Genomic DNA, 21,791 nt, shown 5'->3' on the forward strand with positions numbered 1-21,791 from the left:
CAAGCTCGGTGACTTTGCACTGAGCTTCTCTTTGTTAACTTACGATACCATGGATGTCTATGCGAATTTAAGCTTTGCCAGCCAAGTCTAGTGAGGATGGAATGGACGTTTGAAGATCTGGAGATGTCCAAAACTTTGTGCTCACAATAAGAATTGCGGTTCTTGCAGTAGCTTTGAGTGCTCTTTGTCCATCTACACTGAGACAAAGTCATGAATTGCAATTAGGTTTTTCTTCCATAGAAAGCTTCCTTTGCGTTTGTTTAGATGGAGCTTTCAATGAATTCTTAGCAAAATTGATGACTCTTTTTAATGTTGTTCTTCCATTTGACTGGGGTGCATTCAACACATAAGCAGTCTCCTTTGTCTATTTCCAGCGAAAGATCTTTCAAAACCGGCGAGTCTTTTTGCTGATGCTAGCTCCCTGTTCTCGACTAAACATCGCTTATCTTAATCCGTTGTGGCTGATTAGAAAACCATACGTCCTGACGAGGCCGCATATTCCACCCCGGAGCTTTGACACAGACTCCCTTATCTCTTCCCCAAGACGACGAAAGCCTTCCAACCACACAAAACAAAGCGTTCAAACTTGGTCGTGGGGCTTAAACAAATTAAAGCATCCAAATTGTATGGTCCAGCCCACAAACACATAAAAAATAGCTCTTAATATCTTACCACTGTTTGTGCACGGGCTCTTGATAGAGTGATGGCGAGAAAAACCTCTAATCTATGATCTATCAAAAGCAATGGGAGTTTGTAGCGGTTTTCTCTGCATCGTAGAAGTTAACAACAAGACAACTCTGCGCTGCTGTCGGTCAAAAGGGGTGTGAGAGCTCTGATTCCACCGCCGGAAAAAGATAGAGCTTGGAGTTCAAGCGAGCCACAGGGATGGAGCACGCGGGCAGTCCCCGTTGTGCCAGGCAAGGATTCAGGGGGTCCTCAGCAAGGATTAACAAAAGATATATACTCCAAATCCATCTCTTTCTCTCCTCACATTGCCCAATCTGGGGAATTTCCAAGGCTTTGCGTGACTGGGACTCAACACACACACACACACACGCACTCCACTCCTGCTCTTCCACCAGGGAATCCGGGGTTCTCCATTACTCGAACCGTGATCTCATCCTCCTCCTCAAGCTTGTGATTCGAGGAGATTTTGCAGGAGCAAAGCAAAGAAACTTAATCATCTCGATCTAGAAACCTGGGGCTTTGGGAAACCCCTCGCTCGAGGCATCAATCAGCTACAAAAAGATTGGAAACCAAAAAAGAAGGCCCATTTTTGTAAGTGTAAAGGTTCGTATCAATCAATCACTCGTGGGTCAAACCCGGTTCAAACGAGAATATCCAGGGGCATTTGCCCGTTAGATAATATTCCCTTCCATGCGTGCATTCATGCATGTATGTATGGGGGTCTGTATGACCCATGCATGTGCCATGGCATGTCTGGCTCGAAGCCTACATCACCGCGGAGACTGTCGAGTTTCCAGCCGACGCCACCGGCGGGTTCCCGGCGAGTGCGCCGCAAAAATTGTCGGGCCAGGTGGCGGCGGCCCACCGAGCATGAGAAAAGAGACAAAAGCAAAGCTCCCCTATTCTATCCTCCTGTCTGGAGGATTTACTAGACTTTTGCTCCAAGGCTGGATAGATGGCGGTGGAAACTTCTCACAAATTCCAATACTCTTCCATCCAGTGGTGGGAGGATTTTTTGTTTCCCAGGCATTGGAAACCAGCCACGAAGATTGAGGATGTTTCCAGACGATCCAGGTGTATGTGCGGAAAGCAAGCAAATGCAAATGCAAACCAACGAACGGAAAAAAAAAATCTGTTATTGCTGCTTGTTGCTGGCGTGCGTGTGATTCCCACTGCCTGCCCCTTTGCGCCTCTGCGGCGACCGCGTTCGATCGACAGCAAACGATTGCAAATTTGACCAGCATCAGAAAAAACTATGAGTAAATCACCGTCTAAGTCTAAGCGCCCCTTTTTCGCAGTAAGACACTTGGACATGGCAGAGAACAACGCGCGTAAAGCTCCAAAAGGGTCTTGCAGAGGTCACATTTTGGCGCTCCACTGTGGGGATTCCTACAGCGACCTGGAAATCATTCGCAAGATCAGTCGAATTTGGTGACGCGCGAGAGGAGATTCGCTTGAAAATGCCATGGGGTATGGGTGAGATGGCATGGGCATGAGTGATATACCATCCCATGACATCATGACCCATGGATGCTGATGATTTGCCATCATCATGATTGGCCATGTCTGGCCATGCTATCACGACCGTCCGTCCTTGACTGAGAACGTCCCACGTACACACAGCACACGCGCGCGGGGACCTCGACGCTCGCCCGATCCCTCGCATCGTCATCGTCCACCCAGCCTACAAGAAACCATAGCAAATGCTTTTTGATCAAATTACATGCCACCTAATCTCTCAACTGAGAAGCATAGAATAATATCCTGGGCAGAGGATTCACCTCATGGTTATGGTCTCAATTGCGTATTTTCTATATCCCAGGTGAAGTGCTGAGTGGCGCTTCTGCGTTTCCAGGAAAAACAAGAAAAGCGAGCGCCCACCGCCTCGTTCGGTTCCGAAGGATCGGTTGATTTGGTTTTGCAATGGTTTCGAGGCAAAGGGAAAAGTACTCACTATATTACCTTTGGTTGTTAAACTATAGGTATAAACAAGAGGATCATGACAAGGAGAGAACATGCTGGTCGATCATACAATAGCTTAGACGATTATCATTTTCTCTCACACTCACACACACAGCCTAAGTTGGTGGGAGGGGATGATGAAAGGTTGGTGGTGACATTATGCCAGCACAATCACACGGCGTCCGTACGGTTCCCCTCTCAACCGAACACTTTCACCGCGCCAGGAACCCTAATTCCCGAATCAATGCGCGGAGAGCGATGGCTGCCACCCGCCGGAGGATGGAAATCGTGGAATGGGAATGGAAGGGGATGGAATCGATGGATGGGCGGGGAGGAGATTTGAATCATGACCAGGTCTTGGGGCTCACACCTAGGAATTGTGTCCGCCCCGTACGATTGGGCTAGGAAACGAGCAAAGAGTTAGGGACAGATAGATAGAACCCTAACAGGGTCAGGGTGGTGGTGGTAGTCCCGTACGCGAGAACTGAAGCATCAAATCAGAACGAGTGGGGCTTTTCACATGAGAATCTGGTGAAATCAACGTGCATTCAATCACCAGGGCCAACCTGGGTTAAGGACTAGGCCACCTTTTTATGTTGGTAATTAGGCCTTCTTTAACCCTTCTATTTTACCATGAGGCATAAAACTTACATGAGACCCGACCAATTCTCCGTCAATGGCTACCCATGTTCTCTAGAGAAACTATAGGCCGGAATATGCCTGGGAGTGAGAGGTCTCGCGCTCGATTCCCATCCCATTGCCAGCCGGAACGCACATAGAAAACGGGCATAAGTATATGTTCTAAGGCACTGCTTAGAGTTTTGTTGTCTGGCTCTCCGCGGATCGAGCCTTTTTTTCCTTGCTAGCAATAGTTCTTCCTTTCGATCCATGTCCATCGAGAGGGCGTGCTAGATTGATTCATCCACAAGTGCTGAAAGATTGAGCACATTTTGCTTCTGATCGATCGATCTATGGCACAAGGCACGGACTTTGGATGGAAGAGAGCGGACGCCACCGAGAGATGGGACACGGTCGTAGCCATCTAAGCGAGCGAGCGGGCGAGCGATCGAGGAGGGAGCTTTTCTGGCGCTCTCTTCTTTTCCTTCCACTGGATTCTGATTGATTTCTCTTTGTCTGTCGATTTGGGGGAAGAACAGAGAGGATAGGACGTCCTGAGCGCTTGGAAGGCTTTTTAGAGGTGTGCGCTGTGCCGCTGTGTCAGTCGAGGACGATCGAGATACCGATCGAGATTGATCGATCCATCGCCATCACGCTCGCGCAATAGCCGGAGGAGTATCCGGATCCGAGACCCAGTGGCAGAAATCCCCTGCCATTTGTTCCCTCGATCATCATCTCCCTCTCACAAGGACCAAACAGCCACAACTATAAGATCTCGAGCGAAGAACCAGAGTTTTGGGCGATTTCATTGCGCGCGCTAAGCTAATCTCCTCCCTTTGGAGCATTGTAGTGGTACCCAACGACAGCCGTGGCAGCCATCGCTGTGGCCTCCCTGCGTGTTCTTGACTGATTTTGCTGGGTGGATAGACAACACCACCATTTGGTCCCGGCAGCGATCTTCCGGATCGTTTTTTTTTCCTGCTCTGGAGCAAGGTATGGAAGACAGACAAGAACTGATGTGATGATTCGGATTTTTGTTTGTTCTCTAAAGATCTCTCTCTCTCTTTCATGCAGGGGGTCTCTTTTTCCTCATCTTTCCTCAAAGAGTAAGATCCAGGGGTCGGTCCTTGCATCGCACTTTGTTTTTGTCTCTCTTCCCCCGTGAGACGAAATGGGAGCCAAGCGGAGTGATTTCTGGCCGCGACAGCTGATCCGGAGGCTGCTCAAGTCCTCCGGGGATCACGAAGCGCTCAGCTGCTCTTCCGACGAGGTGATGAGCGACTATGAAACTGGTATGCCTTTGTTTTTCCTTCTCGCTTGTGATCGATGGGAAGTTCTTGCAGATGGGTCGGCTCCTCGCGAAGTCCCGGTGATGCTGGTGCGTGGAATTTCCGAGACGCTCTTCTCGGATCACATCAACATCGAGGAAATCAAGTAAGAAAGACGAAGAAAAACTCTGTTTGTTTAATGCCACTTCTGTGCTTGATGACCGATCTCCTCGCTTTTCCTCTTCAATGTCTCGCTAGAGTGATGACCGCGACTTGGAATGTTGCTGGACGAAGCCCACCCAGCGATCTGGACGTGGAATCGTGGCTGGGCGCCACAACTGAGGAGGAACTGGCCGACATCTACGTGATTGGGTGAGTGATTTTTCTTTTCTCGAAGTGACCGATGGAAGAAGAGACTCTTCTCTCGTCATCCATCTCGACCGGCAGCTCCCGAGCTCCTACTAAGAAAAATCCCGCTGTGATCCACCAGGTTCCAAGAGGTAGTCCCGCTAAACGCCGGCAACGTTCTTGGGGGCGAGCACGAGGGCGCCGCCACGATCAAGTGGGACAACCTCATCAGCCGCGCGCTCAATCGCTCCAAATCGCCCATCCTCCCGCCCGCGGCATCGCACCACCGCCGCAGCATCTCGGTGGATCGCGTCAACCTCGCGCTGGTGGCCGATCAACCGATCACCCTCCCACCGGCGGCGGCGGCGCCGCCATCCTCCTCGTGGAAGAGCAAGCGGCGATCGTCCAAGAAGAGAAACATGGTGGTGATGCCCACCAACGGCGATGGATGGTTCGCCACCGCGCTCTCGGACGAGGACGAGGCGGCGCTTCCGTCGCAGCAGGGGACGCGATACCTGCGCATTGCGAGCAAACAGATGGTGGGCATCTTCATCTCGGTGTGGGCTCGCGCGGGCATCCAGCCAGCGATCCGCAACATCAAGGTCTCGTGCGTGGGCTGTGGATTGATGGGCTATCTCGGCAACAAGGTGAGAACTCTTGCTTGGCTCTCGTCTTGATCGAGTTTGCATTGCTTGGTTTCTTTCTTCTTTGATTTGGCTGAGTGATCTAGCTAGCAAGCTAGAGGAGGAGGAGGAGGAGGAGGAAGAACTGACTGTTCTTGGGCAGGGATCAATCGCGGTGAGCTTGTCCGTGCACGAGACGAGCTTTTGCTTCGTGTGCTCGCATCTCACGTCGGGAGAGAGGGAGGGCGACGAGCTGCGCAGGAATGCCGACGTTACGGAGATTCTCCGCCGAACGTGTTTCCATCGCCCAAAGCTCACCTGGCCCGAGATGCCAGAGACAATCATGGGACACGAGTGAGTTCCCTCGAATCCATTCCCCATATCCATATCCTCGCATTCTTCTTCATTCATTCATTCATTCATTGACAAACAAAAAGCACTAACTTTTTTTCTCTTTTTTGTTTCTTTCTTCTTTCTTCTTTCAGTCGGATCATCTGGCTCGGCGACCTCAACTATCGGATAGCTCTGCCGGATGCTCAGACCCGGCTGCTCATTTCCAGACGAGATTGGCAAACGCTTCTGCGGCGCGACCAGGTAACGTGTGCACCGTGCTTTACTTTTCTCCGCGGCCCAGAGCTGGATTTCTTATACTTGTTGTTTGCTCTCGCCTTGCAGCTGAGGACGGAGAAGATGGCAGGGAGAGTTTTCGATGGCTGGCAAGAGGGCTGCATTGAATTCCCGCCAACTTACAAGTACGTGATTAACTCCGACCGATACTCTGGCCTGCTGCTCAAAGCTGGCGAGAAACGAAGAACGCCTGCCTGGTAAGAAGGAATCACAGCTCTCATCCGTGGCATGAAAGGAGAGAATATAAACTTTTGTGTGCTACCTGTATGTAGGTGCGATCGAATACTTTGGTACGGGAAAGGACTGAGGCAGCTCGAGTACCGGAGATCCGAGTCCAGGTTCTCCGACCACCGCCCCGTGTCCGCAGTTTTCCTAGCCGAGGTGGACGTGTTGGAGGACTCCAAGCTCAAGAGACTGTGGAGCTTCTCCAAGGCGAACGAAAACCTTCTCGCTTTCACGGAGCCGAGCATGGGCCTCGGCAATCAGCAGCAAAGTAACGACTCTGAGGTGCGTGGAAGTATTCCTTCCAGTCGTTGTTCCTTGTTCTCAGCCGCTCTTTCTTCTTTCTTGGCAGGTTGTATCGGCCATACCTGTGTTCTGAGGTTCAAAACCATTGACAGGCAAAACAAATTAGTTCCTTCCGGAAGTGAAGACCGAAGTGCTCACTCATTCACTCGATCACGTCTTGTACATTCTTCTCTTTTTCTTCTTTCTATGAAAGGTAGTCTGACCGAGCCGGAAAGCAATGTAAAATATAGCCAGGAGTTCCGGGGCAGCAGTCTTTTTCGAGGGAAGATTTGTTTCTCTCTGGCTGCCTACAACATCCTTGTAATCTGCTCTACTGCCATCTTACACAAGTAGAGTTCAAGAAAAAAAAAAGAAAAAAAAAGTACCTAGCCTTTCGCTGGTTGCTTCCAGTCTCACAAAAGCTTTCTAGAAGCTGCAAAGGGCAAACAACAACAGTTAATTCGCGAATGATTTTATTTCAAGTATCTGTATGGATCAGTCTCTCTAGGACAAGCTCGAGAACTTTTGATGCGTCCACGGTCCAGGCTACATCGACATGGGGCCTCCCAACCCACGGATTCAGGCCGTTCCACCTACAGTGACAAGCTCGTTATACTTGGCAACAGAAGTGAGAAAGACATGGAGAAACAACAAACTTCTTAAGTCCCATGTCGAACAGTGTGTATCCCCTACAAACTCCCAAAGTTTCCACCCGCAACGCTCCGGATTTATAAGAAAAGTAGGATGGTGCGATCAGAGCAGCCAAACACGTAGGGCCATGAACATATATGCCTGCGAATGCCGTCTGGTTTGAGAACAAACAAGAATAGCTTTTACCATCGAAGAGATCCGACTTCTTGTGCCATTCTCTGTAGAGTTTGCACATCTCGTGCAGAGACCTTTTAGATTCCGTTGAGGAGTCACTCAGCTTGGACAAGTCGCGCCCTGCCAGTACGAATGGAGGAAGCTTAGAAACCGTGCAGTGTTTGAACAAAGATAGTTTTCCACCTTCCAAGACGACTTGAGTGCTGACGTTGATTCCAATCACGGTGATGCGAGCTCCGGACGAGAAAACCATGTCGGCAGCCTCTGGATCACAAATTACCTGTGTGACGATCAATCAACGCAACATACACACTCTCAAGTACCGTAAGGACTTACATTGGCTTCTGACGCTGGATTCGCGTTTCCACTCGAGAAAAAGGAACCTCCCAGCACAACTACACGAGCGACCAGCTTCACAACACACTCCTCCTTTTGAAACGCCTTCAAGAAAGAGAGAAGAGGCGTCACAAGAGCCACAAGGAAAAAATCTACACCTGGGAGAGATTCGTAAGCGGCCCAAGTGCGACAATTGTGATCTCCCCTGGATACTTCGAGACTGTGTCCACGAGAAAGTCGCATGCACTCATCGCAGATTTTTTCGTGGCTGGTTCTGCCGTGGCAATGTTTCCAAGCCCATCCAGGCCATTTGCAAAGTCTTGAATGTATGGAACTCCTCCCTGCAAAGTCCAGCCTTAAGGTGAGAGAAACAAACAAAAACTTGTCAAGAACTTACTGCCATAGGCTTGATATTTCCTTCCGCGACTGGTACATGTGTCGATCCCATCACTTCAAGCTGGTAGATCGTAGTGTCATATACTTATAGGAGAAAAGAAAAAACCAAGAATAAAAGAACAAGGGAAACAAAGAAACCAGATGGAGAGCGTTTCTTGTCACATCGGGAGTGTGGGCGCTTCCAAAGATGGTTGTGATTCCAATCACTTCCACTTCCGGGGAACGAAGAGCCATGATGATCGCCATAGCTGCATCTGAAAACAAACCACAGTATCAAAAACCAAAGCCCAAACCGAAGAAAAAAGAAAAAACTAGCTCTTACCGATGCCTGGATCGGCGTCGATAATGATCTTCGTCTTCCTGGATCGCCCAAAAGCAATGCCTTCATCGTCGCACCGCTCAGGCATTTGATTGCGCTTTTCAGAACACCGTGGGTTAAACCAAAGCCTGTATATATTTCATTTAACCAGTTCGTTTTTGCGTTTTTCCGTGTCGTCTAACAAAACTTCGGCTCTACAGTAGCTATTCCTTCTGCGGCCTCCGGCGAGGAGGAATTCCCAGCCACAGCTTCATCCCGTCGTAAACCACAAATCCAATCGCCACCGAAGGTACGATCTACAGCGACGAAGATAAAAAATGAAAGAACAGAGAAGGACCCAGCCAGACCTTGAGGTAGTTTATAGTCACACCCGAGAACGTTTGCTTCCAGCCTTGGTTCCGCACCACCGAAGAGAGAGCGTCCAAGGTTCCCTTGAATGCTTTCTCCTGCGTCCCACTCGCGGGTGCTGGCTGGACCTGTGTTTCGAAAAGACAATCAATCGTCACAAAGCAAGACAACGTTGCTAAAGCTTTACCTGCATCTGCCGCCGAACAACGTCCAAGGGATACGTGAAAGTTTGTCCCACCAGACCCGCCACCGCTCCACACGCGAGTTTCGCGAAGAGAGAGTTTTCGTGCTCGCTAGACAGATGACCTTGCAGGCTTTCGTACAGGTAGAACTTGAGCCCCGCGTAAGGCAGAATTCCATACAGCGTTGGGCCTGGAAATCGAGATTAGAATGAAGGAAGCTCTGGAGGTTGCTGGAGGCTCTTACATAGTCCACGATACAACCCACGGATCCCGCTTTGCCTGTACACCGACTGGAAGACGCTACCAAGATCGCTATAAGTAGCGTGCGGATTTGTCGCCTGCGTGACACAAGAGTGGGAAGTTAAGTATGATGCTACGATGCAGCGACGATGCAACCTGGTAAGCTAATCTGGTACGAGCAAGATCCAAAGGATATGTACAAAGAACAGCGGTACCTCCTGCCAAAGATCCGGCGAAAAGGTGAACGGAAGGCCCGGCAGAGGGACACTTGTCGACTAACCATTGACGGTATCTCTCGTACGTCATGAAATGCAATGCCGCGTAAGGAACTATCCTTATCACGGCTGCTCCGTTGCCTCTGCCAAAATACACAACGTCAGCTTCACAGCACAGAGAAAAACACTCTCAATAGTACTTCCATCCAATCAGCTAAAACATGAAAACTCGCAACAGGCTTTCAATGCAACATAGATTAAGGAAGCGAGGACAAATCATGTCCAGACAAAGCACTTTCGACCAATAATCTATGACTTCCAATCAAACTAGCAGGAAGAAGACTTCTTTTCGTTTTTCTCAGACAAACAAACAGAAGCAAAACAGAAAAGAATCGCGATGCACCTGTAGAGGCCCCAGAAGCCTTCGGTCTTATGAATGTGTCTCAACGATCGCAAAATTCCCATGCTCTGGAAATTGCCAAGCCGGGTCTGCCACAAAAAAGATAAAAATAAAAAAAATCCTCGTCGATTCCAAAACAAAGAGTGGAAAGAAGAGAAATATTCGCAAGTACCTGGAAAAGAATCTTGACACGCTCCAGAGGCGCCACGGCGGTCTTGGCGAAGCCGCCCGCGATGCCCCCGGCGATGAATTCCCTCATGTAGATCGGCATGGAGTCGCGGAGGAGCACCACGCCCTTGGTGTCGCTGGCGCCATTGAGATTGAGCTCCGCTTGCCCCGTCATGGCGATGGCGCTGGCGTTGGCGCTGTGCCTGCGCCCTCGGCTCCCACATTCGAAGAATTAGGGTTAAAGAGGAGATTTTAGGGATTTTTGCCCCTTGTGTTAGGGTTCTATGGAAGCAGCAGCTCGAAGCGAAGGGAGCACGAGCTCGGCGTCCTCGGAGCCTCAATCCATGCTCGCGCAGGTAGAAGTCAATCCCTCTCATTCTCTCAAGCATCTCTTTCACAGGGGGACGAGCCTCTGATTAGGGCTGCGGAATCCAGAGTCACAGACATTCTCCAGCAGTTTGTGAGAGATGTGGAGACCCGGATTGCGTCGTCGCTCAAGGAGGCGGCCAGCGACGTGGTGTCGCATTTGGGAAAGGAGGCGGCATCGAGATTAGTCGCTGCCGAGAGGAAGGTGGCGTTTCTGGAGCAGGAGCTCGTCGGCGCCAAGGAGCAAGCCTTGTCGATGCTGCTCCGGCTCAAGCATCACACTGATTCTCAGGTGATGTAGGTAATTCTCGCTAGAAATCCCCGTGCTGTGCTGAAGCTCTTGGAGCTTTTGCTTCTTTTCTTTGCAGATTTTGGATCTCGAGAAGCTCCTCGTGGCTGAGAGGAGACGAGCCGACGATGCCGAAGCCAAAGTCGCGGCTTTGCACGAGACGCTGAGGCGTGCCAAGAGAAAAGGTGGAGGAGAATCTACGAGTGGAAGAGGAGTAAAGCACTCCCACTCTGGAGAGGCGACAGTGAACCAGGAGGAGATGTCCGACAGCCTCGCGCTCATAGCCGGTGTGGCCTGCGACGTGATGCAGCAGCCCAGGAACAACAACGAACAGTCCGACCAAGACAACGATTGTTCTTCGCTCTCGGAAAAGCTGAGAAACTCGGAGGAGCTGGAGGGTGACGAGCGCGAGAGCCCAAGCCACAACGCCAGCGTCGCCGCCAACGTCAGCACACGGAAGAGGAAGAGGAAGTCGAGATCTATTGCGGAGGAGCGGCAGCGGCAGCCCGAGGCCTCGGCGGACGAGCACAAGAGCGAGGACGAGGAGGACAACGACGACGACGATGCCTCGGTCGAGAACGGGGATTCGAGCGAGAGGAAGAGGCCGGCCTCTGCGCGGCAGCAGCGAAACTCCAAGCGGAAGAGCAGGCAGATTTCTACGTCGGAGAAGCTGACCCGGTTGATGGTCGGGAGCAAACGAGCTCGGGGAAAGGCCGGTCGAGCGGACAAGAAATCGGCCTCGGTGCCCGAGTCTTCCTCTCGGGATAGCCGGAGACTAATGCAAGGTGCTCGCCAGGTACACGAAACCAGAACGGTGCTTTAGCTTGGCTGACTTTCGTTTTTCAAGCAGCTCTTCTCGATGGCCGAGAAGAAATGGTGATGGACGAAACAAAGCTCAACTCGCGAGCAGTCAAGAGCAGCTAGAACGAACCCTCTCTAGCGAGGTCGTGGTGTCACTCGTAGAACTTTTGGACGGAGGCCTTTGGTCGCAGCACTTGGGACCTGAATTGAGATGTGGCTTTTGGATTCGAGAGGTACTTGTCGTATACATTTGGATCCGGTTTGAGATGATCATCGTGGACGCCTTCTTCTCCTTCGGCAGCTACACGGTCACAGAAAGCGAGTGAGATGATCGAAGAGAAGAAATCTCGCTTGCCATGATTGATGGTGCTGCTAAGTTTGTCGAGAGCACCATTGTCACCGTTCTCCGTAGGAGGCGGCGGAGAGTTGTTCTTGGGTCGCGAAGAAAAGAGAATCACTGTGAATGTGAGAGCACCACCGATCAAGCCACCGCCGCTTCTCGTCGCGATCATTACGATCGTTGCGACACTGGCCGCTGCAAGCCACGGTGCACGGATAGTAGGGTTTATGGAAAGTATGAATTGGAGGAGATCGTGGCCGTCCATTCTGTTTCCCTTGCCTAGTTGGCAAATCCGACGTGGCTCGTACTTTCAGCTGAATCGGCTAACCACCAGGAGCCCTAAAATTCCGTGGAGGAGCCATGCTACTATCATGGTGCGTGACTTCCCCTCTCTTTTTTCCCTCTTTGATTCTCACAGGGAGGATCTTTCATAGAGTGAAGCTCAAGGGGCATTGAGTCGAATCAATGGCTTGCAGGTATGGAGATTGCTCGATCGCACAGGCATTTCTTATTGGACTTCCACTTGTGTAGGATGTGATTGGAACGATGATTGTAGCAGCGAATGGAAATGTATTGCGAACTACACTGCCTCAGGTAAGAGGAGAGATCAATCACATCCGGATCAAGGAGTTCTCCCACCTTGTGTCTACTAGGATCTGGCTTTCAAGTATGCGACGAAGATCCCGAGCTTGGCAGCCATGGCTCGCAGCGGCGTTCGCGAGCTCGACCCCCAGAATGATCTCCAGATGCTGAGGATAAAGACGCTGCTCCACGAGATAATTGTCATAGCCGAGCCTCTGTTTACGCTCTTGGTGGTCCAGAATTGCAAGGAGAAAGACCCCACGCCCGAGAGCTCTTCTTCACCCGACGAGGACAAAGAATCGTCCAGCGAGTAGCTCGACCGTCTCCACTAGAAGTTTTCTCGAGAAAAAAATGCACCTGTACACTGTTGCTTCATCGTCGTCATGGTTTGGAAATCCTGTAGAGAAAGCCACTCACAATGACGCGAATCAAATCGAAAGCATGTTATACTTCTCTGGAAGGCGAGATTGTTGGTCTAGAGCTTGTCGAAACTCGGCGATCAAATCTCCAGCTCGAGCCAGGCCTTCGAGACGAGGACGCGGTGAGCTCCTATCACCCAGTGTCTTCACTAGAGCGCTCCCGATGATAACTCCGTTGGCCCCCCACTTGGCAATCTACACGAAGTGAGATTAGAGAGTTCTACGAGATGTTGCTCTTGTTCTTGTTCTTACTTGCGTTGCATGCTCGGGTCTTGAGATCCCAAACCCAACAGCGATGGGAATGTCGGTAAGCTGTGGCAGATACACTCGAATTAGCACGAAGAACACCGGCACTGTGGATACAAACCTCTTTCAACTCCTTCAGAAGGACCTCGACTTGGCCGTTGACAGTGGGACGAGGCCCAGTTAGTCCGGTGGAGCTCACCTGGATTGGATCATGAGATGTTACACACAAGATTTAAGTAAGAAAAGTCGAAGCTCTCACCAGATAAATGAAGCCCCGTGAGAGTGCCGCTATCTCTTGCAACCTTCTCCTGGAACTCGTGGGTGTAGCCAACAGTACCTGTCCAAATCCAAAGTGATTCATGAGTTCCAACTTCCAAAGCAAAGTTCTAAAAGATTCTAGTGTAAAAAATGTTTCTCACGAGCTCAATGTCGTAGTCTGCGGCTAGCAGAGCAAACGCCCGAGTTGCTTCGGGTGGAAGATCCGGAACGATAAGGCCTGAAGAATCTCCAAGATGTAAATTTCGTTGCGATGAACGAGAGATTTCATACCAGAAACATCAGCTGCCTTGATGTCTCGAAAGAAACGTTGAGCACCACACTCGCTTATGGTCTCAAAGTACGTCAATAAAACCAGTGGCGAAGACAGCGTCGGGGCAACCTCGCAGACCATGGACAGAACAGATTCTAGATTCGTGCCGTTTTCTGTCGACTTCGTAACCGAATTCTGGATGAACCATTGACAAAGAGAAAAAAACACATAAGAAAACAAAATTTGAGAAGAACGATGATTGTAGAAATCTTACGCGTATTATTGGACCGTCCGCGAAAGGATTTGAGCAAGGGATTCCAAGCTCGATCACATCGGCACCTCCGGCAGCTAGCAGCCGGAGTGCGTCGGCAGTAGTATCGAGACTTGGGCAGCCAGCGGTGAGGTATGGGATCAAAGCCCGCTGCAAGGAAACAGAACAATGGGGCTTTTCAGCCAACATTTTTAAGCACTCCTACCTTGTTTTTCATCTGAAGTTGTGAAAGTTTCAGGCCCACTTTTCCCAGTTTTTTATGATTATCGATCGCAATGCCATGGGCATGGGGAGCACAAGAAGGTAAGGTTAGCAAATCCATCAAATGTTTGTGCATATATTCTTTCGATGAGCTCTTCTTATAAAGTGTGAGGCTTGTACTGTATTAGAACGCTGTTTTACACGAGACTTGTTACTTGAGCAAACGTGGAAAATATGAAACAATATGAGTGGCTGTTGATGTTTCAACAACCAATTGAAAACTGATGGAAGTGTTTACATTGTTTTCAAATGGCCATATGTGAAAATGATATAAGCCATTTTCGTCTAGAGCAACAAGAAAGTTTGGTATATTTGAACAGCACCATTCTTTTGTCTCTTTATATATGGCAAATCATTTTTTTATTAACACTTGCCCCACCACATATGGTATATATGGCAACCAATTCGTTATTAACACTTGCCCAAAGAGGAAGGTTATATAACACCACATATGGCAGGATTAGGATTGGCTTCTTTTTAGGTAAAGTATGAAAAAGACTTCGATAAAAGGTGGGTAAAACTTGTGAAATAGTCAAGTCTTGTAAATATGTTTTTGGTTTGCTTAAGCAAACATGTATGGTAGTGGATATATTTAGAATATATTTGAATATTCTAGGATATTTTATATCTAACGGTTGTTATTCATTTAGATTAATATTGTATTTATAATTTATAAACTTTCTTAAACCTTTACAAACTCAAGTCTTCTAAATATTTTTTTGGTTTGCTTAAGCAAACTTGAGTGGATATACCTAGAATATATTTAGATATTCTAGGATATTCTATCATCTAATGATTGTTATTCATTTAAATTAATATTTTATTTATAATTTATAAAATTTCTTAAACCTTATCTTTTTATTCTATCATTTGATGGTTGATATGCAATAAGATTAATCTTGTGTTTATGAATTACAAACATACTTATAATTATAAACTTTATTTGATCAATTGGATTAATAAGTAATTATAATACTATTATTAAGCAAACCAAGTGTTGCTACATACAACACATAGCAATTTATTTTCATTTATGATCATGCATAAGCATGCATTTTCATCTTGCCACATATACATATTTTTCCATCTAGTGCCACGTATGGAATATAGCTCAGCTTCGATGCAATAGAGCTAAGTATACCCCCACTCTTAGGACATTTAAATATTAATTTCCAATATTGATATATTTAATCACTAATAAAAGTTCAACTAAAGAACAGTTTCGATACCAAATTATAAGTGATTAATTTTTTATTCTAATTTAATCATTTAACCACATGTTTGACCGCATAAAGGAGTCTCACTCACAACCTCTATAATTCCTTATCCCGACTTGAGGACTTACTACCCTCTGAAGGGTCACTTCAAAGTAACACCATCTTACACTTGGTCCAAGTGCTTTATGTGTCTAGTTACATTATAAACACCCAAGGGTATTTTTGACATATCAATTTATAAACTTTCATAAATTTATGTTTATCTAGCCTTAGGCTTCTTAGTGGTTATATCATCAACCACTATATAGATGTAACCTTCTTTAATCACACTAACCTTTTCTGACCAAATTTGTTCCACTAAAGTTCAACTTATATACTCTCCTTATTATACTTTTGGAACCCCCACTTAAAAGATAATTATTTTGGGTTTCATTGCATGACTTGTATTAGTAATCATACTTAGTCTTGCACTCGTACCCAGGGCCAAACTAGTTCCACTAAAGTTCAACCTTTATACTCTCCCTATTATACTTTTGGAATCCCCACTTATAAGATAATTGCTTTGGGTTTTCATTGCATGACTTGTATTAGTATTCAGATTTAGTCTCAAACTCATATTTAGAATTGGTTTTAGTCTCGATCTTGAACTCCATCTTGAATTGGTCTCAACCTCCATCTTAGACTTGGTCTTAATACTTTCACGTGTTATAACACTTGCAATATGTTGGTCTTTTTTATGTCCCTTTCTAAAGACTTGTTGATTAATCACTTCATACTCATTCCTTTAGCACTTTTTTAGGAGTTCCACTTTTCAAATTAAAGCTTTTAATTTAAATATGTTATGCTAATTGGATTTTCTCTTTGGCCACTGCCATGTAGCCCACTTTTGGCTCCACTTTGGGGCTTAGGGATTTATATTTTAATTGTAAATTTCTAAATTTAAATTTCCCAGGAGGTCACCCATATTCAAACTTAAGGACATTTAACCCCAAGTATTTCAAAACCCTTAACCGATTAGGAAAAAGGGTGCACTTTTGTTCAGTTGATCAAGGTTTAGGCAAAATCTCTATGTGCATAGGTGATATAACTATCATTCCTTTGTGTTTTAGACATGTTATGTTATCCAGACATTATTCTTGTGTTGTGAGATTTAAAGGTTACATCAGATTGTTGGTTAGGGGTTTTTATTTCTTATGTAATAAGCAAAGCTACTATATATTATAACACGAGAAGATAGAGGAGAAGGTGTAACATGAAGAGATGGAAGAGGTGTTTTCATGCAAAAAAGTGCAATGTAAGGAGATGGAGGAGGAGTTTCTATGCAAATGGTGAATAAAGAGTTTCATGTACAATGTAAAATCACTAACAAATAGAATTTATATAATTATAAAATAACCAAAGAGAACAACTTGAAAAACAATTTATAAAGCTTTAAAATGCATGTTTTTGCTCTTCAAGTGCCTATGTCATGTCTAGATAGCATATACAAAAAAACAAAAGTCACGATTGCCTATGCATAAAAAGGTTTCACCCAAACTTTGGTCAATACATGCTCCTACTCTTTGTCGTATCCAAGATTGTGGGAAAGTTGTCACTTTCAGCTATATAGGAAGGAAGAGTGTAGTATAAAAGATAAAAAAACTTTATTAAATTTTATATGATATTTGCATCACATGTTTAAGTGCATTAGAAATAATATGTCATACTGATGTAGCAAAACCCAATATTGACATGGCAAGACCTCATGCTATACTCATACATTTCAAATCATGTTTTAGTCCCTTGACAAAATGTAGTAATAATTGTTTTTATAATGTGACATGAGTGTTTACTTTATGTATGCCTTTACTTTATCTTATATTTCTATTAACTATTAAATTTGTTACACTTTGAGATTAAGAGGTCCTTGGTTTGAATTTAGACTGAAACATACAATGGAAATTTAGTTTTTTCAAGAATATCATAGACCTTTTTGTTGCATTCTTGTAGGAAGAATGGAGTGAGTTTAACCTTTGATGCGGTGTTGGATGAGAATGAAAGTTGTGATTCTATGCATTATGGTTGCAATTGATTGTAGGGCATAGGTGTGAGGTCTTTTTTATAGGCTATATTATATTTTTATGTGTTAAGCCACTTGTTTTCTAGATTGTAATCATTGCCTTTCTCATCAAGGTATGGTGCTAATGCTATATCAATCCTATATATAAATCATTGTTGCATTGAAGACTAAAAATAAGAGAATGTGTTGGTTTCTTTTGTTTCTCATAATATGTTTTATCTATGTTAATGGATGTCTTGAGCAATTACAACCTATGATCACTTAAGCTTCCCTTAATAATGATCAACCACTCCACTTCTTAGTCGCTTCATCTTAAAAGCAAAATCCAAAAGATCAATTGCACAACAATAATGTTGTTTGACGAGCTAGATAATAAATCAATGATCATAGAATTGTAGAACACTTGAAATGGAAGATTTTTGAGTAGACTAATAATAAAAAAATATAATAAGAATTCTGGATAAAATGGTGAAAGTTATTAATTTCCAAGGAGTTTGATGGTAATAGAGATTCTTATAAACATTCTAGCATAATGAAATTAAAAATTAATCTCAATCAATTTATTCACACTTATTTGGACGTCCCAAGGGGTTAAATTTTTTTTTTGGTAAAAATACTCTCAGTAAAAGAATTATCTTTCTAATGTAATGTTTTTCCTAAGTTTTTTCTTGACAAGCCAGATTTTGTCAAGAAAAAAAGATAAAAACCCATTAAGAGAAATACTTGTTAGTTATGATGTGTTTTATTCTTGTGACTTGCAAGATGGTCTATAATTAATTTCTGTTGCTTTTTATTAATTATGAGATCAATTAAAATCTATTGCATATTGGTAAGTGGTATGAGTGTCAAAGATGTTATTAGTAATCTTGAAACTCAGCTAGTGTTGTTAAACTTCTTAGATTACTAACTTATCACAAGCTTAGAAATATCATTCCACAAAAAACATAGGTTAAAAATTTTATGTGGTGATTAAAAAATGTGTTGTAAAGATCTATGCATGTTAGCCAAATACAAATACACAATTTAGAGTGTGTCTTGCACTTAATCTTTACTTATTGTTATAGGTAAGGAAGCATCCTAACCCAGGGTTCAATTTAATGGAAGAGGCTTAGAAATCCATGTAACATTGAAACATTATCTAAAGTGTTAATATTTACTACAACAGTTTTGACTTTAAATTTTTACCTCAACCTCTTCAATTGGAGAAGTTCTAGTGACAGATAATATAAAATTTGCTCTTGCAAAGGTGGTCTTAAGTCTTGCATAAACTATAAAAAAAAAGAAAAAGAAAAAAAAAAGAAAAGTAAATTGATTATGAACCTGAAAGGGTATGAAAAAGTTCCAAAATCTAAGTGTACATAATTTTAAATCCAAACATTCTAGTTTTTAGTATCTTAAAACAAGAGTTAAAGACTTAAGATCTAGAGAAGAAAAGCAAAGGGAAGAAGGAGATATTAGAAAGTTTGTAAAATGGGTTTTAAGGAAGAAATATGCTCCCAATTGGATAAAAGGAGAATCTATAATTGTCAAAACTATATAGCATGTCAAGTGGAAAAAAATGACTTAACAAGAGGGAGGAAGTTTATCCATAAATGTTTAATGGTAGTAATTTATGAAGAAGATACAAGAGAAAACTTCTATAGAGTAGAACCTTATAGTGATGCTTGCAAGCACAAGTGGGAGAGCCTTGAGGGGATGTATAAGAAGATCAAAAACTGCAATAGGAAAACATGTGTTCCAAACTTCCTCTTGCTTACATGTTTTTTTTTAATGTGATTGCAAATATTAAAAGTTTTAGAAGGCTAGATGCTCTAGAATTGTTCCAATATTATTTTATGCTTTTGCCCTTTCACTCTTTAGTTGTACACTTAGAAGTTACTCCATGCTCAAATTCTTTTCTTCCTTGGTTATATACTTGGGATTTTGATTTTATCCCTTTGTTTAGTAATTTAAAGCATTAAAACTTAATTTTTGCTCCATTGCCCTTGATATACAGGAAAGTGTGCCAAAGATCAAAGATCTTATAGAAAGAGATCTTTGATTTGGATAACCTATCAGACACACCATCTTTCTTTCCACTTGTAAAGGAATGGTCAATTCTTTTTTATAGCTTTTATTAGTTTTTCAAGTCTATTAGTGCCCACTTGGAAGCATAAGACCAATATGTACCAAATGGGGTAGAATTAACTATCTATACACTTTACACTCTCATGGATTTAAAGAGGCGGAAGGAGATGAAAACACAAGAGAATGAGAAGGAAGCTTTTATTGAGGTTTAAGCAGTTCACTAAGTTCACATCCTCATCAAAATTATTGATCTCCCTATAATAATTACTATTTTGGTTATGATAAGTTAAATATATACCTTAAATTAGGTTATATACTAAACCTTCTATTCTTAACTATAAGGGGGAGGCCTGCTGGCCGTTGGATCCCAAGCCTGAGATTGACACAGCTTAGCTAACGATTGGCTAGTGCGAGAAAAAGAGAAATGTGACACATGTTGCATTATCCTAGTCAGCTCATGGCAATTCAAGGTGGACCTCCCTTAATTTAGGGTGCTTGCATTGTGCTGGGCAACTCTCCTTGGAGCTATACATACCTCTATATCTCCTGGAAAAACTTCTAGCCCTGCTCAATCCATCCTGTGGAATCGCATACCATGATAACAAAGAAGAATGTAAATCCATTCAGCTTAGTGCCCTCCTTTAGCAGCTTGCCAATGATCTCCACGACCTTGGCTGCATTGCCTTTGTAGCTATAGCCTGCTATTAGTGTGTTCCACAAAACCATGTCCCTGGATATCACGGGGGAATCAAAGATGTGCTGAGCAATTCCACACTTGCCATAAGTACTGTTTGTGAAACTATTGCCTCTTGCAGGTCCCAGCATCAAATTCCCTTCTAGTTTCCAAATCCACCAAAGTCCTACAAGCCATCAGTAGCACCACTACAAATATTGGCAGTGTTTCTTTTAGCTCTATGCATTCAAAAACTTTAAAACCATCTTGCTCTCCCCTGTCTTAGCATATCCTAGTATGTCATGATGCTCTCATCTGGTTGAATACCTGAACATCCAACTTTGCATAAGTGTCAATCAGGGTGTTAGAGATTGGAGATCAAGTGGCAGAGCTGCCATGGAATAAAAGATGTGTTGGCTTTCTTAATGGTGGAATCACAGCTTATAAGCTCACTTTCTTATAGTGAGCTAACATTGAAGACAGCTCTAACATTGCATGTGAGTCTGTGGCTTTATTGCTGCTACTTGCTCAGCTCGTAGCTCTAGAACAGGTTTGTGGAAAATATGATAGAGGCTCTTGACAGGATGGAGGATTAGATGGTTTTTTCCTGCCTAGGATACAACAACCAGGTTCAAAGTGAACTGTTTAGCAATTGTCAAATCAGCATTGACATTGCTACCAGCAGTACCCATAGCTAAATGGCAACAGCAGGTATGAGCAAGAGCCAAAGGTAGGTGTTATTTTCTTCTCCCCACCAAAGCAATTTTGGTAGGCTCCAACAGCAGATCCTTGAATCAATTTCTAACTATGATAGGTTGTCCAAGAGAAGTTCAGCTTCAAGAGTGTAGAGAAGGTATGTAAACTTTTTTTGCACCATGGATTCGGGCTTGGGCTCAAAGTTCTTTCTTCTAGATTTTGAGAGTTATCTTTAAACATTTAAATTGGAATCAAGATGGTGAAGGACGGACATTGGGAAGAGGAGACAAATGTTAAACAATAAGTTTTGTCAACTGTCCAGAACTTTAGCTTCAAGACTTCTTTTGCAAAGTTCTTTCTTCTAGATTGTGAGAGCTATCGTTAGACACTTTGTAGTTTAGGAGTTGATCAAGCAGCAAACATAGCTAAGCTCACTAAATCTCTTGAAATGGCATGACATTTGCTAACCACCCAGCATTCACTGGGCAACTGCTAATATATATAAATGGCGTTCTGGAAGGGAAATGGTGTCACGTTTGTTCATCGGCTTCCATACACCGCGATTAATTTCTACTCGTATGAACAGTACAAGGCGGTAAGTAACGCATCGTTTACTCTGCTTTCCTGGTTAAAAGCAGTGGAGATGAGCTCGATTGTTTGCTCGTTTCGTCGCCGGTAGTGGAGCTGGAATCACTGCTGCTGCGACAACGTACCCTTTGGATCTCGTTCGAACGAGACTAGCAGCACAGGTGAGTAGAGCTTGACCGTAGAGAAAGATGATGCGAGGGATAGTTTTTCCTTTCTAGGCAATTCCTGAGAAGCTCTTAGCTGAAGTATGGCTTTGACAGAGGGGTTCTTGGGACTTATTTTGCGCCTTCGCAGGTGAAATGACCGCTGTGATTTGCA

At 44.6% G+C, this 21,791-nt stretch overlaps 5 protein-coding genes and 1 pseudogene across 6 annotated transcripts; 3 read left to right on the forward strand and 3 right to left on the reverse strand.

The window, feature by feature from the left end:
* Positions 1-3,473: 3,473 nt before the first annotated feature.
* Positions 3,474-7,012, forward strand: LOC9650593 (type IV inositol polyphosphate 5-phosphatase 7). 2 transcript variants are annotated; one of them, XM_024677123.1, is made up of 10 exons: positions 3,474-4,260; positions 4,342-4,559; positions 4,611-4,701; positions 4,794-4,907; positions 5,026-5,530; positions 5,670-5,860; positions 5,992-6,100; positions 6,182-6,330; positions 6,406-6,640; positions 6,708-7,012. In XM_024677123.1, the coding sequence occupies exons 2-10, from the start codon at positions 4,439-4,441 to the stop codon at positions 6,732-6,734; spliced, it is 1,542 nt and encodes a 513-aa protein (XP_024532891.1). In that variant the 5' UTR covers positions 3,474-4,260; positions 4,342-4,438; the 3' UTR covers positions 6,735-7,012. The 2 variants fall into 2 exon arrangements, with proteins under 2 accessions (XP_024532891.1, XP_024532890.1); XM_024677122.1 differs by having other exon boundaries at positions 5,992-6,330.
* A 79-nt stretch (positions 7,013-7,091) lies between these two features.
* On the reverse strand, positions 7,092-8,622 carry LOC9650594 (uridine nucleosidase 1). Its single transcript, XM_002972406.2, has 9 exons — positions 8,520-8,622; positions 8,336-8,451; positions 8,199-8,258; positions 7,960-8,142; positions 7,802-7,906; positions 7,649-7,745; positions 7,478-7,585; positions 7,297-7,432; positions 7,092-7,233 (listed from the first exon to the last, which is right to left on the reverse strand). Exons 1-9 carry the CDS (start codon positions 8,602-8,604, stop codon positions 7,119-7,121), a joined length of 1,005 nt encoding a protein of 334 aa, XP_002972452.1. The 5' UTR covers positions 8,605-8,622; the 3' UTR covers positions 7,092-7,118.
* A 10-nt stretch (positions 8,623-8,632) lies between these two features.
* Positions 8,633-10,349, reverse strand: LOC9651063 (mitochondrial carrier protein CoAc1). The gene is made up of 7 exons (XM_002972407.2): positions 10,074-10,349; positions 9,905-9,990; positions 9,443-9,644; positions 9,291-9,384; positions 9,052-9,236; positions 8,864-8,992; positions 8,633-8,812 (listed from the first exon to the last, which is right to left on the reverse strand). The coding sequence occupies exons 1-7, from the start codon at positions 10,242-10,244 to the stop codon at positions 8,720-8,722; spliced, it is 960 nt and encodes a 319-aa protein (XP_002972453.1). The 5' UTR covers positions 10,245-10,349; the 3' UTR covers positions 8,633-8,719.
* A 195-nt stretch (positions 10,350-10,544) lies between these two features.
* Positions 10,545-11,753, forward strand: LOC9651064 (nucleolin). The gene is made up of 3 exons (XM_024677124.1): positions 10,545-10,727; positions 10,804-11,520; positions 11,575-11,753. The coding sequence occupies exons 1-3, from the start codon at positions 10,692-10,694 to the stop codon at positions 11,602-11,604; spliced, it is 783 nt and encodes a 260-aa protein (XP_024532892.1). The 5' UTR covers positions 10,545-10,691; the 3' UTR covers positions 11,605-11,753.
* A 117-nt stretch (positions 11,754-11,870) lies between these two features.
* Positions 11,871-12,863, forward strand: LOC9650595. Its single transcript, XM_002972212.2, has 4 exons — positions 11,871-12,239; positions 12,300-12,341; positions 12,397-12,459; positions 12,519-12,863. Exons 1-4 carry the CDS (start codon positions 11,889-11,891, stop codon positions 12,759-12,761), a joined length of 699 nt encoding a protein of 232 aa, XP_002972258.2. The 5' UTR covers positions 11,871-11,888; the 3' UTR covers positions 12,762-12,863.
* Positions 12,864-12,875: 12 nt separating this feature from the next.
* LOC9650596 lies at positions 12,876-14,141 on the reverse strand (annotated as a pseudogene).
* Positions 14,142-21,791: the final 7,650 nt, after the last annotated feature.

The sequence above is a fragment of the Selaginella moellendorffii genome, unplaced genomic scaffold (genome assembly GCF_000143415.4).
Source record: "Selaginella moellendorffii unplaced genomic scaffold, v1.0 SELMOscaffold_19, whole genome shotgun sequence".
NCBI classification, from domain to species: domain Eukaryota; kingdom Viridiplantae; phylum Streptophyta; class Lycopodiopsida; order Selaginellales; family Selaginellaceae; genus Selaginella; species Selaginella moellendorffii.

Excerpts from the sequence above, each read along its gene's own strand:
- LOC9651064 (XM_024677124.1), top strand. The coding sequence starts at position 10,692 with ATGCTGCTCCGGCTCAAGCATCACACTGATTCTCAG. Across the intron at positions 10,728-10,803 it reads AGCATCACACTGATTCTCAG|ATTTTGGATCTCGAGAAGCT; the intron begins GTGATGTAGGTA and ends TTTTCTTTGCAG. Across the intron at positions 11,521-11,574 it reads TAATGCAAGGTGCTCGCCAG|CTCTTCTCGATGGCCGAGAA; the intron begins GTACACGAAACC and ends TTTTTCAAGCAG.
- LOC9651063 (XM_002972407.2), bottom strand. The coding sequence starts at position 10,244 with ATGACGGGGCAAGCGGAGCTCAATCTCAATGGCGCCAGCGACACCAAG. Across the intron at positions 9,991-10,073 it reads GTGTCAAGATTCTTTTCCAG|ACCCGGCTTGGCAATTTCCA; the intron begins GTACTTGCGAAT and ends TTTTTGTGGCAG. Across the intron at positions 9,385-9,442 it reads GTACCAGATTAGCTTACCAG|GCGACAAATCCGCACGCTAC; the intron begins GTTGCATCGTCG and ends TGTGTCACGCAG.
- LOC9650595 (XM_002972212.2), top strand. The coding sequence starts at position 11,889 with ATGGTGCTGCTAAGTTTGTCGAGAGCACCATTGTCACCGTTCTCCGTA. Across the intron at positions 12,240-12,299 it reads GGAGCCATGCTACTATCATG|AGTGAAGCTCAAGGGGCATT; the intron begins GTGCGTGACTTC and ends GATCTTTCATAG. Across the intron at positions 12,342-12,396 it reads GTCGAATCAATGGCTTGCAG|GATGTGATTGGAACGATGAT; the intron begins GTATGGAGATTG and ends CCACTTGTGTAG.
- LOC9650594 (XM_002972406.2), bottom strand. The coding sequence starts at position 8,604 with ATGCCTGAGCGGTGCGACGATGAAGGCATTGCTTTTGGGCGATCCAGG. Across the intron at positions 7,907-7,959 it reads CGCTTACGAATCTCTCCCAG|GCGTTTCAAAAGGAGGAGTG; the intron begins GTGTAGATTTTT and ends TCTTTCTTGAAG. Across the intron at positions 7,586-7,648 it reads CACTCAAGTCGTCTTGGAAG|GGCGCGACTTGTCCAAGCTG; the intron begins GTGGAAAACTAT and ends TCGTACTGGCAG.
- LOC9650593 (XM_024677122.1), top strand. The coding sequence starts at position 4,439 with ATGGGAGCCAAGCGGAGTGATTTCTGGCCGCGACAGCTGATCCGGAGG. Across the intron at positions 4,702-4,793 it reads ATCAACATCGAGGAAATCAA|AGTGATGACCGCGACTTGGA; the intron begins GTAAGAAAGACG and ends ATGTCTCGCTAG. Across the intron at positions 4,908-5,025 it reads GCCGACATCTACGTGATTGG|GTTCCAAGAGGTAGTCCCGC; the intron begins GTGAGTGATTTT and ends GTGATCCACCAG.